The sequence below is a fragment of the Gopherus flavomarginatus genome, chromosome 6, assembly GCF_025201925.1.
Source record: "Gopherus flavomarginatus isolate rGopFla2 chromosome 6, rGopFla2.mat.asm, whole genome shotgun sequence".
Classification (NCBI taxonomy): domain Eukaryota; kingdom Metazoa; phylum Chordata; order Testudines; family Testudinidae; genus Gopherus; species Gopherus flavomarginatus.
Window position 1 is genome coordinate 134,488,387 of NC_066622.1, and position 17,623 is coordinate 134,506,009.

Genomic DNA, 17,623 nt, shown 5'->3' on the forward strand with positions numbered 1-17,623 from the left:
CTTAGGCAAGTCACCTTGCCTCTCCTTGACTTAACATCCCCATCAGTAAATCAGGGCTATTAATGCTTATCATGTTTGTAATGTGCTGTAAGATCTACAACCTGTCCTGAAGTACAATCCAGCACTCTCACAGATCTTGGGACACAGGCCAGTCCTTGTTTACAGACAGCCCCCAAACCTGAAGCAAATACTCACCAGCAACCACACACAACATAATAAAAACACTAACCCAGGAACCTATATTTGCAACAAAACCTGTTGCCAACTCTGTCCACATAGCTATTCAGGGGATACCATCACAGGATCTAACCACATCAGCCACGCCATCAGGGGCTCATTCACCTGCACATCTACCAATGTGATATATGCCATCACATGCCAGCAATGCCCCTCTGCCATGTACACTGGCCAAACCAGACAGTCTCTACGTAAAAGAATAAATGGACACAAATCAGACGTCAAGAATTATAACATTCAAAAACCAGTTGGAGAACACTTCAACTTCCCTGGCCACTCGATTACAGACCTAAAAGTCGCAATATTACAACAAAAAAACCTTCAAAAACAGACTTCAACAAGAGTGCTGAATTGGAATTAATTTGCAAATTGGATACCATCAAATTAGGCTTGAATAAAGACTGGGAGTGGATGGGCCATTACACAAGATAAAACTATTTCCCCATGCTTATTTCCCCCTGCTCCCCCCATTTCCTCATATCTCCTTGTCAATTGCTGGAAATGGGCCATTTTCATTACCACTACAAACAGTTCTTTTTCTCTCCTGCTGATAATAGCTCACCTTAACTGATCACTCTCCTTATAGTGTCTATGGTAACACCCATTGTTTCAGTGTGTGTGTGTGTGTGTGTGTGTGTGTGTGTGTGTGTGTGTGTGTGTGTGTGTGTGTGTGTGTGTGTGTGTGTGTGTTCGTTCCTACTGTATTGTCCACTACATGCATCTGATGAAGTGGGCTGTAGCCCACGAAAGCTCATGCTCAAATAAATTGGTTTGTCTCTACGGTGCCACAAGTACTCCTGTTCTTTTGGCGGATACAGACTAACACAACAGCTACTCTGAAACCTGTAATGTGCTGTGCGATCCTTAGCTGAAAGGTGCTTCCTAAAAGTCAATGCCACTGGTCTGTATTTATTAAGAAATGTAGCTGAAGCACCAGTATGGCTGGGATATTCAAGACAAGCTTGGCTCAGGCTTTAGTGGCAGTGAATAATTCCATCCAGGCGCAGGAGGTCAGAATGGATAACCCAATGCACACCTCCCATCTATTCCATACCCTGCTGATGCTGACCCAGTCACTAAGAGACACTGGTAAACTGTTTTTAATTTCCTTTACCCTGTTCTGTCTATGACAAGGGAAATCAGCACCAGATGACTTTTCGAGTTAACTGGGGAACCCAAGACAAAATTCCTGTATTGGTTAAATCACTGTAATGGAACAGATGCATTGGCTTTCTGGATGGGAAGCACCATTGATGCTTCCAGCAGCCTGTGATTGAGATGGAACCCTCCATTTCAAGATGAAAATAAAAGAGGGAGATAAATAATCTAATAAAAGAGGGAGATAAATAATCTAAAAGAGGGGGCACAATGGGTACTGGGCTTCACATGATTGCTGTCTTGACAAATGCCTCACTGGAACTCACCAGCCTTTGTAGGAGCTGTTGCTGCACCTGGGCCAACTCCTTGATGAACTCGTGGAACTTGTTCAATGCATGGTTATGGTGAGTCCATCTGACACAGACATAAGGCAAAGCAGGCCTTGAATGTGCACAAACTATGGAGGGAAGAGAAAGACAAGGCAACATTACATGATGCCAGTTCCCCAGCAGAACACAGAAGTATTCACATTTTTCCTACCCTGACATTTGCAGCCAGAGTGTGCCTGCCCCTTATGTGGGTGCAAAATAAAGCTGAAGGCAGGCATAAAGAGCCTTCCGCGCCATGTTACTCAGGCAAGGGCCAGCCAGAAATGCATTCCCTTTGGTAAAATGAGGCACAGATTAAATCCCTCCTCCTGGGGCACTGTGACTCTGCCCTCAGTTCAGAGGTGTGCCTATTTGACATAGTCTAGTTCTTAGTATGCACAATGGGGCTATCAAAACTCTTGTTTTGTTTTGCCATTGACCCTAGATTTGCCCCTCAGCCCTTGCATGATGATCAATATCTCATCACTACTGACTCTCTCTCTCAGAGCATGAGAGAGAGTCAGTAGTGAGGTGATCAGTGTCTGCTAACAGCATGAATTGATACCTTATCAGCCTCATGCTGTCAGTAGTTTGAACCCTTAGGTTGGCATTGAACTGACTGCTTGAATTTTTGCTAAGTCATTGTTGCTGTCTAGTTATCTAACTTTACTCCAAGGAGTGGTATGTACGATCAGGGAGTGGCATGCACTGCCCAGGCATGTCGTGCACCGGACAAACACAATCCATGCACCTCCTATTTCTTGCCAACACTATAGGCAAGAAACCTCTACACTACTTACCCTGGAGATTCTCAAACACCTAATGCCCCTGCAACTAAAATTAATTATTTATTAGGGGATATTTCTGTTTCCCTCTGAGTGCTCTTATTTACATCTACCTCTGACAGGGCAAGGGTTAAACAGGGATCTCTCACTATCCCCTTCAGTTATGGAAGTAGCGACTCATTTGAATAATCTGGTGGAGCGGGATGAGTAAGTGAGGAGGACACAGGCAGTCTGGTAAACCATAGCTGGTAAGCCAAAGGAGGACAGGTAGGATCCTTATACACAGTGCAATACCAATAAATCTGCACATACTATCCTCTGTTCAAATGCGTTGATGACCGCACCCAACACAGGCACCTCAGGGAATTTAGTATGGTATGTGACAGATCTCATAGCCTGGGAGCTAGCTGAGCCATTACAGCCTCAGGTCTGAACACCTGGAACCCTATCATCAAGTCTCAATAGAGTGAACACAGCTCCTTGTCCTCAGGTATTATACAATTTATTGAGTGATCTATATGGACAGTATCATGGCACTACTGGCAAGGTACAATTTTGCCCTACTCTCCTTGGGTCGAATTTCCACTGTCTCTCCACCACTGTTTTGCGATATCCTCTGTGCCCTCGACCACAAAGACCACTCCATTTCCATAGCGTTATGCATAAAGTTTTAAAACGCTGTAGGATGAAAAGGCCCATTATGTTATATTTAAAGGGTTCACCTACATACAGAGTAGAAGGACAACATAGTGAAGAATCTGTCTACAAGGCAGGAGAAGTCTGAGTCCATGCCAAGTGCAGGGACAGAATTCAGGCCAAATGCCCAATATGGATGTAAAAATATTAAGCAGTTGGCATTAGTCTTACCAGTTAACCTGCATTCACTGTTAACCACATGGCCAGCTGGCAGATGCTCCAGCCCTGGCCAGAGCGGCCCTGGCCCCAGAAGCCCCAGACCCGCTCCAGACATGCCAGCCCTGGCCCTTTAATAGATTAACCATTTAAACAAAATATTTTTAATCATTTAAACTGTTAAATACCATTTAAAAAGTTACATCCCTAATGTCCTATCTGGATAATGATCAATTCCAGGGTTTAGACAGTACACATATAAAATGCATAGCTGAGCATAACATTGCAATAACCATCAGTTCATGTTGGTTTTCACTGTGGATGGCAAAGGAAGGTTTCTGGCACCTAATCTGACTCCTAAGAATGAGGTCACACGTTGAAATAGTTCTATATGGTACATAATATGATAAGTCCTCTGCTTAGCAACACTTATCACATCACCCCAATGCTGCTCTCTGCTCCCACTGAATAAAATCCAATTTGGGGCCTCTGTCCTGATATTCAGAACGGTCCATGGGACTGGTCACTGTTATCCTCGGTAGCCACAGAGGCAGTGACGTCCCAGGGCACCACTGTTTCATAGGAACAATTAAACTGTTGACCAATAGTAGGAGGCTTCTGAGACACGTGACAGAACTTTCACAGAAACCGGACCAAGCTCAGTGGTTCTCAACCCACTGGTGACCCCTTTCACACGGCAAGCCTCTGCGTGCGACCCCCCCCTTATAAATTAAAAACACTTTTAAAAATATTTAACACTATTATAAATGCTGCACGTGAAGCGGGGTTTAGGGTGGAGGCTGACAACTCGCAACCGCCCTCCCCACACACACACGTAATAACCTCACAACCCTCTGAGGGGTCACAGATGGCCCCCCAGTTTGAGAACCCTTGATATAGACAGTGGGATGCTCTTAATAAGAATGGCCACAAGGCACACCACTTCAGAACTAAATAAAAAATCTCATTTTGATCTAACAATAAATCTCCTCAAGAAGCTCTTCACATACACAGAGGCACAAAGCACTGTTCATGATTTATCATTATCTCTTGTTCACTTGCTATGTTTTAAAACAAAACCTATGAAGCTAATACATGCAATCTCATGATTCCAGCATGGTCATCCTCATCTTTCCACCATGTTCTTCCACTATCAGCCACCCCTTGTTCCTATTTGGATTGTAAGTTCTTTGGGGCCTGGAAATTGTATTGTTTACTGAGCATTCTGGGTGCCAGTCACACAGCAGTGTAGGCAAGGCAGAGATTTGACCTGGTGTCAATGGCCAGAATTTGCACTCTTTCCACCACTACTGTACAGTGTCCTGTGTGTACCTCCTACAGTAGGCCCTCAATCTATTTTGGGGTGCCTCAGTGCAGGCACAATACAGATCATTAATAATAATAAATAACAATAATAATACACACAAACATCAAAAACCCTATAAACTAACCACTCTGCTTCTGTGAAAGAAAAGAGATTGTTATTGATACTTCTCAAGATGCTACAATGATTGATATTGCTCAAGATGCTACAGTGATGAAAGCCACATAAATATGTAGATAAAGATTGCAAATATATCTATCCATCTAGTGGTTCATTTTTTCAGCAGCTACCAAATTTTTCCAAATAAAATTCCCCTGGATAAAGTATCTCACGAAAGGAGAATGTTTTAAGAGAACTGATGTAATTATCTATCTAGATGAACGGCACACTAAATACTTCTCTGAATCAGAAAGGAAGCAGCAAGTGTGCATGTCTGCTTGGAACAATAATCAACAGAGTTGAAGGAGAAAGAAAGCCACTTCTGCACACTGGAGCTATCCTGTTCCTGAAGGAAGCAAGAAAATATTAGCAGTGGGTAATAATTAGCCGGGTTATAATGCAGGTGGATGGTGCAATGTGGATTACAAAGATACTTCCTTCAAGCTGCAGTGAATGCTGCTTGAATAAGGACTGCAGGATCAGCCTCAAAGTCACGTTTTGATTGTTTATTGCTAAAGTTCTGGGAAGGGTCCCCCTCCCCACAATTGCTAACCTAGTACATGGGCCTTGCTGGATAGTCAGCAAGGAAATAGGGAAAGAAATAGGGTTATATCTTTGGGCCAAATCATTATGTATCACATTCATGACACATAACTGACTGCTAGTCATCACTGAGCTCCAGCATGAAAAAAAATGCATCACCCTCAGTACACTGGAGGGCTGGAGGAAAGGGGGCGGGCTGGTGAAGGTGGGTGGACGGGGTAGAGGAGTGAGGGCAGAGGTAGGCTGGGGTTGATACTAGATGGGCATTGAGGTGGGGGTTGATTGATACCGTTGGTACTGAGGTGGGTGACTGATATCAGGTTGTTGCGGAGGAGGGGATAGCTGATGGCTGGTAAAGGTGAGGGCCAGTGGGGTTGCTATCAGATGGGTGGTAGAGATGGGGGCGGGGGTTATTACAGCCCACGGGAGACCAAATTACATATCACAGGGAAAGAATAGGAGGGACCAAAGTGCACCAATGCTCAAGGCTCTTGCAACAGCAAGATAATGAGTAAGTGAGATATAGCTAGATAAATCTGGCAAAAGACCGGCACCCACACACTGGATTAACTCTCCTGTGTACCCAGGGCTATTAGATTTTGTGGGGCCCCTGGGGGTTTGGAGTGGGAGAGTGGGCTCACTGCTGGAGATTGGGGTGTGGGAGAGAGTGCAGATCCAGCTGGGGGTGGGGCGGGGCCAGGGATGGGACAGGGGTGACCTCTGGCAGCTCCTGGTCGGTGGCACAGCAGGGCTAAGGCAGGATTCCTGCCTGCCCTGCTCCCCAAGGTGGCTGGCATATCCTGCCCCTAGGCAGAGTGGCCAGGTCGCTGTGTGTGGTGCATGCTGCCCATGCCCGCAGGTGCCACCCCCTGCAGCTTCCATCGGCCATGGTACCTGACCAATAGGAGCTGTGGAAACGCACAGATTCCCTGAATGCCCCTCGCCTAGCGGCTGCAAGGACACATCAGCAAGCCAGCGCTCACTGCTCCAGCCCTCTGGGGTGGGGGCTCCGAGGCTCAGGGACCAGTGTCCAGCCCATGGCATGGAGACTTGCCACGGACCAGATGAAAAGAAGCAGCAGGCCACATCCGGCCCACAGGGCCTCCTGTAGCCTGAGGCCAGGGCTGCAGCCCCTAAAGCCCCCTGCACTAATCCAGCTCTGCCCACATGCTGCAGAGGAAGGCCCAAAACCTCCAAGGTCACTGCCAGTCTAACCTGGGGGGAAAATTCCTTCCCAACCCAACATATGGTGATGAGTTAGACTCGGAGCATGTGAGCAAGAACCAGCCAGCCAAACAACCAAGAGACAGAATGCTTGGTACCACTTCGGAGCACGGGCTCACGCCCTTCCATGAACCATCTCCAGCTACCACCATCTCTGGTGCTTCAAAGGAAAGATTAAAAAAACAAACAAACCACCACATACAACACAACCCAGAATACACTTACGGTTGTGGGGTGGGGGGAAGATCCCTTCCTGATCCTTGCAGGTGGCTGGCAGTGGCCCTGAAGCATGAGCTTTTAGGAAGATATAAACTAGAAATGAGCTCCAGCACTGCTATGCCCTACCCCCTTCCATCACAAGCAATCTCATCATACAATTGCATTCTTATTTTTGTCCAACTCGCTCTTAAAACTAATTTAAGTTGTTTGCCCTCACAACTTCTATTGGGAGGCTGATCCTGAACCTCACTCCTCTGAAGGTTAGAGGATTTACTGAGGCACGTGGGGCAAAGTATTTATTTAGATGTTAGACCATACCTATATTTATCTTTAATCTCCGTCCCCAGTTGGGCTCCATAGCAGCCCAAACAAACATCCTTCTCTATTCACTTTTTATTTATATAACTAACAGACCATTCAGTTTCCTTAGCACCAGCTGATTCAGCTTCACTTTTAGCCATTCTAACTTTATTCCTACATTTTCTAACCACCAAGATGTGGCTTTCTTTGCTGTTTCATTGAATTCCTTATAGGCTTTTCCTCATTCCCAGTAGGCTTTCTGGTTACTCTGCTAAACTTTTTGAGGTGTTTATTCATCCAGCTGGATCTCATGCCTTTCCCAACAAGTTTTTCTCTTTGCTTGGGTTACAAATTTCCATTTTTGTATAGAAATTCCAAGCCTCCTCTGTATTTATTTTCTTGAGCTCTTCAGCGTGGTTGACATCTTTCATTCCCTTGGTTTCCCAAAGGCTGCCCTTTTCAAATAAAAAACCACAGATAATCAAGTTTTGATTATTCTTCCATTTAATTTAAACTAAATCAACTCATAATCACTTAATCCAAGATAATTTCCTATAAACAGCCCTTTTATGATGGCCTCACTATTTACCAACACCAGGTCTAACTTGCATCATTTCTTGTTGATTTGAAGAAAACTCATCACATCCAGCAATCACAGGGCCCTACCATTATAATTTGCTATCAAGTTAAAGTCTCCCATTATGGCACAATTCCCCATAGTATTCATTGCCATAGTATTCATTGCTCTAATATTATTATCGCATTCTCTAGCTATACCCAAGTGGGATCTTGGGGGTCTATGGCAGACCTCTGTCCCCAGAACCCCTCTTTTACAATCTAAAGTGATTTTAACCCAAACTGGTTCTGTTTTGTCCACACTATCAGCTCCTTATTTCTCAGCTCTGCTGCTATGCAAAGCTACCCTGCTCCCATAGGAGTGGCTGGTAGACAGGAGGGCAGATGTTGGGGTCAAGTGCCAGGCAGGGAATAAAGAACAAAGACTCAAGGCTCTAAACCCCACAGTACAAAGCCCTAACACCCCCGCCTCAATACTGCACTGGCCCTTTAAATGCCAACCCAGCGCTCATTGGCTAAACTCTCACTGCCAGCGGCAACCAATCAGCTGCATGTTCGGAAGCCGGCGTGCGGGGGAAGCACCGCAATAGCCAATGGCAGAGGCTGTTCTTGTTCCTAGGAGACCGATGTAAACGGTGCGGCCGCGGGGACGGTGCTGCTAGGCTTGGGGGTGATGGAGTCTGACGAGGGAAATGGGGAGGAGAACGGCCGCCGCCTCGCCAGGGGAGCCGAACTGGAAATGAGGTGAGGGGGACCCCACCCCCTTTAACCGGGTGTGCCTCCCTGAGCCACCTATGCCCCGCCCAGCTCCCCCCGTAACCCCGTGTGCCTCCCTGAGCTGCCTGTGCCCCGGCCCGTTATCCCATTGCCCTGCCCAGCTCCCCCCATAACCCCGTGTACCTCCCTGAGCCACCTATGCCCCGCCCAACCTTCCTTTAACCGCTGTGCCTCCCTGAGCCACCTGTGCCCCGGCCCGTTATCCCATTGCCCCGCCCAGCTCCCTCCGTAACCCCGTGTGCCTCCCTGAGCCACCTATGCCCCGCCCAGCTCCCCCCGTAACCCCGTGTGCCTCCCTGAGCTGCCTGTACCCCGGCCCGTTATCCCATTGCCCTGCCCAGCTCCCCCCATAACCCCATGTACCTCCCTGAGCTGCCTGTGCCCCGCCCCCTTAATCCCATGTACCTCCCTGAGCTGCCTGTGCCCTGCCCCCTTAATCCCACATGCCCCCTGTACCCTGCCCCCTTAATCCCATGTACCTCCCTGAGCTGCCTGTACCCCGGCCCGTTATCCCATTGCCCTGCCCAGCTCCCCCCATAACCCCGTGTACCTCCCTGAGCCACCTATGCCCCGCCCAGCTCCCCCCGTAACCCCGTGTGCCTCCCTGAGCTGCCTGTGCCCCGCCCCCTTAATCCCATGTACCTCCCTGAGCTGCCTGTGCCCCGGCCCGTTATCCCATTGCCCTGCCCAGCTCCCCCCATAACCCCGTGTACCTCCCTGAGCCACCTATGCCCCGCCCAACCTTCCTTTAACCGCTGTGCCTCCCTGAGCCACCTGTGCCCCGGCCCGTTATTCCATTGCCCCGCCCAGCTCCCCCCATAACCCCATGTGCCTCCCTGAGCTGCTTGTGCCCCACCCCCTTAATCCCACATGCCCCCTGTACCCCGCCCCCTTAATCCCATGTGCCTCCCTGAGCTGCCTGTGCCCCGCCCCCTTAATCCCACATGCCCCCTGTACCCTGCCCCCTTAATCCCATGTACCTCCCTGAGCTGCTTGTGCCCCGCCCCCTTAATCCCATGTACCTCCCTGAGCCACTTGTGCCCAGCCCCCTTTATCCCATTGCCCCACCCAGGTCCCGCCATAATCTCATGTACCTCCCTGAGCCACCTGTGCCCTGCCCCCTTAATCCCACATACTTTCCTGAGCTGCCTGTGCCCCACCCCCTGAATCCCATTGCCCTGCCCAGTTCCCCCGTAACCCCATGTACCTCCCTGAGATGCATGTGCCCTGCCCCTTAATACCACATACCTCCCTGAGCCACCTGTGCCCTGCCCACTTAATCCCATTGCCCCACCCAGCTCCCCCTGTAATCCCATGTGCCTCCCTGAGCTGCCTGTGCCCAGCCCCCTTAATCCCATTTCCCTGCTCAGTTTCCCCCTTAATCCCATGTGCCTCCCTGAGCCGCTGTGCCCACTCTCATAATTCCATGTGTTTTCCTGAGCTGCCTGTGCCCCTCCTCCTTAATCTCATTGCCCTGCCCAAGACCCCTTAACCCCGTGTACCTCCCTGAGCCGCCTGTGTCCTGCCCCTTAATCCCATTGCCCTGCCCAGCCCCCCTTAATCCCATGTGCCTCCCTGAGCCTCCTGTGCCCTGCCCCCTTAATCCCATTGCCCAGTCACCCCTTAATCCCATGTGCCTTCCTGAGCCTCCTGTGCCCTGCCCCTTTAATCCCATTGACCCCCCAACCCCATGTACCTCCTAGAGCTGCCTGTGCCCTGTCCCCAGCCTCCCCTTAACTCCTATGTGCCCCACCCCCAACTACACTATTAACCTCCATGTGCCCTACTCTCAGTACCCTCAACCTCCATATGCCCTCATCCCCAGCCTCCATTCGAGCCTATGTGCTCCATCCTGAGCCCCTCAGTACCTCCATTCACCCCATGTGCCCTGTCCATGGGCCCCTCAGCCTCCCATTAGCCCTGTCTTCAGACCTACTCATTAACACTATGTGCTTCCTAGGGAGGAATAGCTAAGTGGTTTGAGCATTGGCCTGCTAAACCGAGGGTTATGAGTTCAGTCCCTGAGGGGGCCACTTAGGGATCTGGGGCAAAATCAGTATTTGGTCTTGCTAGTGAAATCAGGGGCTGGATTTGATGACCCTTCAAGGTTCCTTCCAGTTCTAGGAGATAAGATATCTCCATTAATTTATTTATTTGTTTTATTTATTTAGGTGTTCTGCCCTCAGCCCCCATTGAGCTCCATGTACCCAGCCCATTAGCCCACATGTACCATGCTTCCTGAGTTCCCCATTAATCCCCATGTAGCCTGCCCCCAAGTCTCTCATCCCTACTCCATTAACCACTATGTATCCCACTTCTCAGCTCCACCCCAGGCATTAGCCTCCTGTAACCTGCCCCTGAGCCTCTCAGCCCCCACCTCATTTATCCTGCTTCCGAGCCCCTCAGCCCCCTTGTTAACCACATGTACCCCACCCCTTAATCCCCCGTTAGTCCCTGTATACCCAATTCCTTCAGTCCTTCCCCATTAAACCTCGAGTACCCCACCCCTGACACCCTCTTCATTAACCACCATATACCTCAAGTCCCTCTAACCCCATTAACCCCATGTACCCACTGCTCAACCCCCATTAACCCCCTGTCCTACGCACAACTCCCATGTGTCTCGCTGCTCCCACATTCCCTGGAGCAACAGCCTATTAACCCCATGTGCTTCACCCCTCAGAGCCTGCCACCCCACCCTCAGCTCCTATCTCACCTGCTGACCTCCCCATCCCTGAACCCACATACTCAATCAGTTCCCCTCTCCCTGGCTCTGCCAGTCCCTTAATTTGAAGATCAGAGATTTGGGATTTTTTGATCCTCACAGACACTACAACATCCTTTTTGGCCTTGTGCAAAAATGAGTTACAGTCAAATTAATTTATTGCACTTGTATATTGGTTGAGATTTCCAACCAATTTCCAAGGGATTTACACACATTTTTCTGTTTAATGGAAAATAAGTGTTTAAAATGCCATTACTGTTTTGAGTATCTCAGCCTTTGTGTCTACCACTGCTGATATTTGGAAGCAGAGCCTGCAGTTAGCTGCAGCACTTATTGGAGGAGATAATAATTTAACCCTTTATCATCTTCTCTCTCAAAAGCCTCACATTGCAGCCACAAGCCTTCTGATCCTCAAATATTAATATTCCTGTCTCTGAAGCTGGTCAGTGCTGTTCCCATCTTCAGTCTGAGGAGATCACTCAAGAGACTTGAGGTGACCTCTAGAGCTAGGCGGGAATTGGATTTTCCAATTCACTAAGCCTGTGATTCTGAATTTTTTTTCCTATTCAGAACTGGAATGAAAACAAAAAATTTGAACACTTCTAGTAAACAAAAGTCCAGTTTTTGTAGTTTAAATAAAATTGAAATAGTTTGCTCCAATTTTGACTTGTTTTATATTATATAATATGTTTTATATTATATAAAATAAAAAAATCAAATGAGAAGTAGTTTTGAAATGGAACATCAGAACATTCGGTCCTGAAAAGGTCAAAATGGAAAGATCTTATCACAACCCTCCATTCCATTTTTTTCCCCAAAAATAAAGTTTTTTTGGAAAACAGCATGTTGCCATGAAATGTTTCGCTTTTGCTGAATCTGCATTTTCTGACAGAAAACCATTTCATGAGAAAATTTCTGACCAGCTCTGTCACCTCCCGCCACTGAAATTGAGCTTGTTTGCAGATTGTGACCTGAATTTGGCAATTTGCAGACTGGTCTGATTGTGAAATGGCTTATGATACTTGTAGGTTCTGTAAGAATAACTTGCACTGCCATCATAGTGATTTCGTGCCTGCATATATGTTTGAGACTTTCTTTTTCTGTGCACAGACATCAAGATGTTCTTTTTGATCACTGGTCCAGAACCAGTGCTGGGTAAAAGTGAGTTACTGGTCCTCTGAGCATTCATACAGGTCTGCTCTGACTGGCCATAAATCTGGTGCATCTGTAGAGGGCTCTGGAAGAAGCTTACCAGTTTACCCTCTCTTCTCTGATGCCATGGTGCTCACCTGATCTGGGAGCATCTGTTGATTCCCCAAGGAAGCACAAATGAGCACCCCCAAGATTCTCAAAGAGCAGGTAGCCCTCTGGTTAGTGGGACAGAGAGTAAGAGAGAGCCATCAGACGGGGAAGGAGAGGAGAGCCCTCCGCCCAAAAGAAACGCTACAGAAAAATAAAACAGAAAATAGAAAAATTCACAGAAGTGATAAGAGAAAAGACCATGGCCTTGGCTACACTACAAAATTAAGTCAACCTAAGTTAGGTTGACGTACAGCCCCCACAGTAATTACTGCAGTGATTAATGTCCACGCTATGCCCCCTCTGTTGGTGGTGCTCGTCCTCATCAGGAGCGCTTCCACTGACTTAACTTGTGGGGCATAGTGAGGCACTGACAGTTAGAGCCTCCCAACCCACTCTGGTGCTGACAGCCTGAGCTGTGAGCCCCATGCGGTGAGTTTCGCAGCCAAGAGGTGATGTAAGTAATGCAGTGTCTACACAGAAACTTCATTGCCCTAAGTGCTACACCTCTTGTGGAGGTGGAGTTATTAGGTCAGTGTGTAGTGGGCAATTTATATCAGCGGGAGCTATGTTGTAGTGTAGACTCTTACAGTTAGATCAGCATAAGCTGCCTTACATTGACCTAATCCTGTAGTGTAGACAAGTCTTAGAAGAGGACAGAAGATAGGGAGAGATAGGGACAGAAGAAAGAGAAGGTGCTAACTGTGGAAGGTACAACACAAAAGGTTAATGGACAGTCAGGGAACCCTTCTGCCAACCTATCACAAAACCTTGTGACAAAACAAGTTTGAAGATAACAAGTATAAGGTGTGTATTTCTAGTTTCAGTACAGCGCTACACAAACTTTAAAAAGTTTTAAAGCACACACCATTCAGGAAAAAGAAACCAATTCTATCCTCCTTGTAAATCTAACCTGTTGCTAAAGATCTACCTGTCTTAATGTATGCATCTTCCCTGCCTCCACCATGTGAAATACTTTAAATGTCTACACTGTTAACTATAGTTGGCATTTGAGTTAGCATGCATTAAAGTCAGTGGGGCTGGGGCAGGGGAGCTATTGTCTCAAGTTGTCTGTAAACTCAGGCAGATATTGCTGCATCAGTTACACTTGGCTCAAATTTTGAAGGTTTTGTCTCTTATTGTCTGCATTCAAAAGTTGAATCACTTCAACAATGTCAGTATAGCTGAAGTGGTATAGCCACCTAATGTGGACACAATTATACTAGGGTAGAGGTGCTTCTTACCACTATAACTGACTCTTATGGCAGTAAGAGCTAGTCTTAACTACAAAGGCTTTTCCTGTATAGCTGTAAGAGCAAGTCCTCTAGTGGAGATGCTGCTGATACCAGTAAAAGGAGTCCTGACTTTCCCTGCAGGAGCAGTCCTAGCCATTTGCTCGCCACATCAGGAAACATTTTCGCCTCAAGAGGCCAGGCCAAAACAGTCCCCAGAGCTGAGTGGCACAGCAGTATGGTGCCACCTGGAAGGTGGCACTCAGGAAGACTGCCCTGGTTGCCTGTTCCTAGACTTGGTTCTGCCTCCCTGGATTGTTACCCAGGGTTCTGAATGGCCAATTTACAGCTGGCTGACTAGGCTGCCTTTAACAATAAGCCGTAGTGGTTTCAAGCACTTTACTGGTTTGCCAAAGTCTCCCCATACAGGATGACACAAACTATATCAGGAAAGCTACTCCTGTCAGTATAGCTGTGCCTGCACAAGGGGGGTTGCTAGCATAGCTATGTCAGTTGTGTGATTATTTTTTTCCCCACATTTCTAGCCCACGTAGTCATGCTGGCAAAATTTGCAGTGTAGAGTGGGTCTAAGTTATACTATTTTGGCACCTTTGTACTGGCATAACTGCATCTACACTGGGGGCTGTACCATTATAACTATTTCAGTGAAAAATCACACCCTTAATAGAAATGGCTACAAAAGCTGTGTGTGGACCAGGCAGATTTTTTTAAGTGAAATCTGAAACTAGTGAAAAATGTAGACCATCTGTCCCAGCTACTCTTGCTAGTCATTTGTGCCTCCCCAAATGGGGCATGCCTTATGCTTTGAGAAGTGCTGCTCTAATGATTCATGATTATGAATCTTGAAACTGTCTCTGGCCCCCTAGTGGTGGTTTTTTGATATGGGTTCAGAACTGAATATAGCAAGTCCCAGGCCTTGGATCAGTATAATTTCCATCCTCTTGTTTCATATTGTTTTTAAAATAAAATGTATTTATGTCCAGTGTTTAATGCTCACTTGTTTTTCCCCAAAGATGGGTTCAAGGATTCACAAACAGGAATGTTGGTTTTGTCAATAACAAGACTATCTGCTACCCCAGTGGCAACTACATCCTTTTTGTTGACATTGAAACAAAGAAGAAGACAGTGCTGAAGTGTAAGAATGGCCACGTTGGAGCCTTTGCAGTGAATGGGAACAGTCAAGTGGTGGCTTTTTCAGACCAGAAGTTAAATCCTATCATCTATATCTACACTTTTCCAGGACTTGTTAAACAGTCAGAAATAAAAGGTAGTGATGGGGGTTTCCCTTCTGGTTTCTATTTCATTAAAATAAATACTAAATAACCATCCTGTGACGGGCATTTTGGTAAGACTAGAAACCTCTTAAAATAGCATGGCAGAAAGATATGTAATGACAGGAGAGATGCAGGGAGTACTCTAAAGATCCCTGAACTGCTTTCAAATAAAGACCCAGATCTGCAGCCCTTCAATCCGCTACAGTCCCATTGAATTTGTAAGCATGGCTAAGAGCTGAATGAGAGGGCAATATGAAGGGCTAATGATGCGTCTGTGGAAGTCAGTGAGACCTTGGCAATGGATTTCAGTGGGAACAGGACTGACCCTGAGTCAGTAGTGCTAGCAGCTTGATTAAAATACCTTGTATTAATATTTGATCTTTTCCTTCTGAATAAGACAATTAAAGAAACACACACACGGATTTTCTCAGTAGGCAAAGAAGTTCTCATTGTATTTGGGTTTTTTAGGGCATCTGCTTCTGAAGAAGTTGGTTTTTAATGTTGTCCTATCTTGACTAGGAAGACTCCATCTTTCTTACTCCATAGAAAGAAACATTGGTTTTGCCGCTTCTACCCTCTTTTATTACTGGGTATATTATGCTGGAGTACCATAGCTCATGGGCTGAGTTAATCACTTAAAGAATGATGTCAGCCTCTCTGTCCTCACAGTGGATTCTTTCAAACCATAGTAATATGAATGGGTCAGTTAAATTCTTTAAAATGTAAACATAGCAGGCAAAGGGCAGCCTTTCTCCAGTTAGAGGAGTGTATTTTGCTTAAACCTTAAGACTAAGAGAACTAAAGATTCTTCCTTAAATTTGGTATGCCAGGCACAGACTCAACCAGTTGATAATCATTTAGGAGTAAAAAACACACATGTGTAGCTTGGTTAACAACAACTAAAGGGAAATATGGCAGTAAACATTTAAGGAGTGTGGACAGCAAAGCAGGAGTGGAGGGTTTTAGTGGAATGAAATTAATTAAAAGAAAACATAGGCTGAAGAATGGGAAAAATTTCCTACCAATGAGATTTATTAAACTGGAGCAGTCTCCCAAGGCAAGTGGTGGAAATCCTGTTTGAGACAGCTCAGTTGATGGTCTTGTGGCTAAAGGGTTGAAAGTTAGAAAATTTGGTTTATATTATTGCCCATTCCACAGTCTTCCTGTGTGATCTTGAGCAAGTCACCTAACCTCTCTATCCCTCTATTTCCAAATCTGTTGAATGGGGATCTTAATACTTCTCTACTGCAGGGAGTAGCTTGTGAATAAATTAATATTTGTAAGGCACTTTGAGATCCTTGGAGGGAAAGCACCATAAAAGCACAAAATATTAATAAAACTAGATGGAAAAGCCGAGGAGAATGTTACATAGGGGGCAGTCATATTGGCTTGTATTGCAGGGGTGAGTAGACGTAGATATCTATGAGGAATATTCCATTTCTAGAATAGAACTATACAAGCAGTTTTATATCCTATTTTTGTTTTTGTTTTTTCCGTTAAAAGCCGTAATGAAAATTATCTTTGTATGGCCAAATCAAAGTGAATAATCATGGATGGGGCAAAGCATCAAGCTTGTGGTTGTCCAAAGTGTAGCCTAAGGCTGATTAAAATCTTGCTATTTTATATTTTAGGGGAGGCTCAGCTGGACTACTCTTTACTTGCATTCAGTTACATGGGTCCTTATCTAGCCACTTACTCTTCAGTCCCAGAATTTGCTCTTTCAATATGGTGAGTATCATACATGTTCCTTTAATACTAGATACTTTAGTTGAAGGTTTTTGTATTAGCACTCCTTGAGCAGAGCTTCAATTCACTGACTTGCCAAGAGAAACCAGTAAGGCCAAATGATGCCTTAGCTTCCTCCTTCCTCTCTGATCTGCCACTGTCTGCAAACATTCTCTGCTGGAATTGACTTACATTGAGTAGTGTGGAAGACTTCATATAAGATTTATTGTTATTTTGCCATAGTTAATTTCCAGACTGTTTTCTTCAAGATTTTACATTTTGATATATTTATGACAGGAAAATAAGCCTTTCCACCACTTAATTATGTGAACAGTCCTGGAAGCTGATTGCAGCAGTATTTGTGAGAGAAAATTGCCTGCTAGCCAGAGCACAGGACTGGTAGCCAGAAATTGCTGAGTTCTAATGTTGATGCTGACTTTCCCAATGGTCCTAGGCAAGCTGTTTAACAACCGTGCTGAGCTACTCCCTCTGTAAAATGGAGATAATGAATCTTAATTACTTCATGGGGCTTATATGAGGATTCATTAGTTAAAGTTTGTAAAGCAAATTGGGGAGATAAAATGCTTTGTAAATGCTACGTATGCTTTGTAAATGCTATGTACGCCTCTACCCCGAAATAACGCTGTCCTCGGGAGCCAAAAAATCTTGCCATGTTATAGGTGAAACTGTGTTATATTGAACTTGCTTTGATCCGCCGGAGCGCGCAGCCCCGCCCACTCGGAGTGCTGCTTTACCATGTTATATCCGAATTTGTGTTATATCAGGTCGCATTATATCGGGGTTGAGGTGTATTTGTTTTCCCATTAAAAGCCTCCGCATTCCAAGCAAATCCCTGAGAATTCCCAGTTTCTTTCTCTCTTAAAA

At 46.1% G+C, this 17,623-nt stretch overlaps 1 protein-coding gene across 7 annotated transcripts in view; it reads left to right on the forward strand.

Moving 5' to 3' along the window:
• Window positions 1-8,317: 8,317 nt before the first annotated feature.
• Window positions 8,318-17,623, forward strand: part of CFAP43 (cilia and flagella associated protein 43) — a 91,485-nt gene continuing 82,179 nt past the window's right edge. For 6 of the 7 annotated variants that reach the window (XM_050957957.1, XM_050957962.1, XM_050957959.1 and 3 more), the window contains exons 1-3: window positions 8,318-8,429; window positions 14,753-15,006; window positions 16,645-16,741. In XM_050957957.1, coding sequence (XP_050813914.1) covers window positions 8,359-8,429; window positions 14,753-15,006; window positions 16,645-16,741 — 422 coding nt within the window. In that variant the 5' untranslated portion in view covers window positions 8,318-8,358. The remainder of the gene's footprint in view (window positions 8,430-14,752; window positions 15,007-16,644; window positions 16,742-17,623) is intronic. The other variant, XM_050957963.1, reaches the window with a different exon arrangement.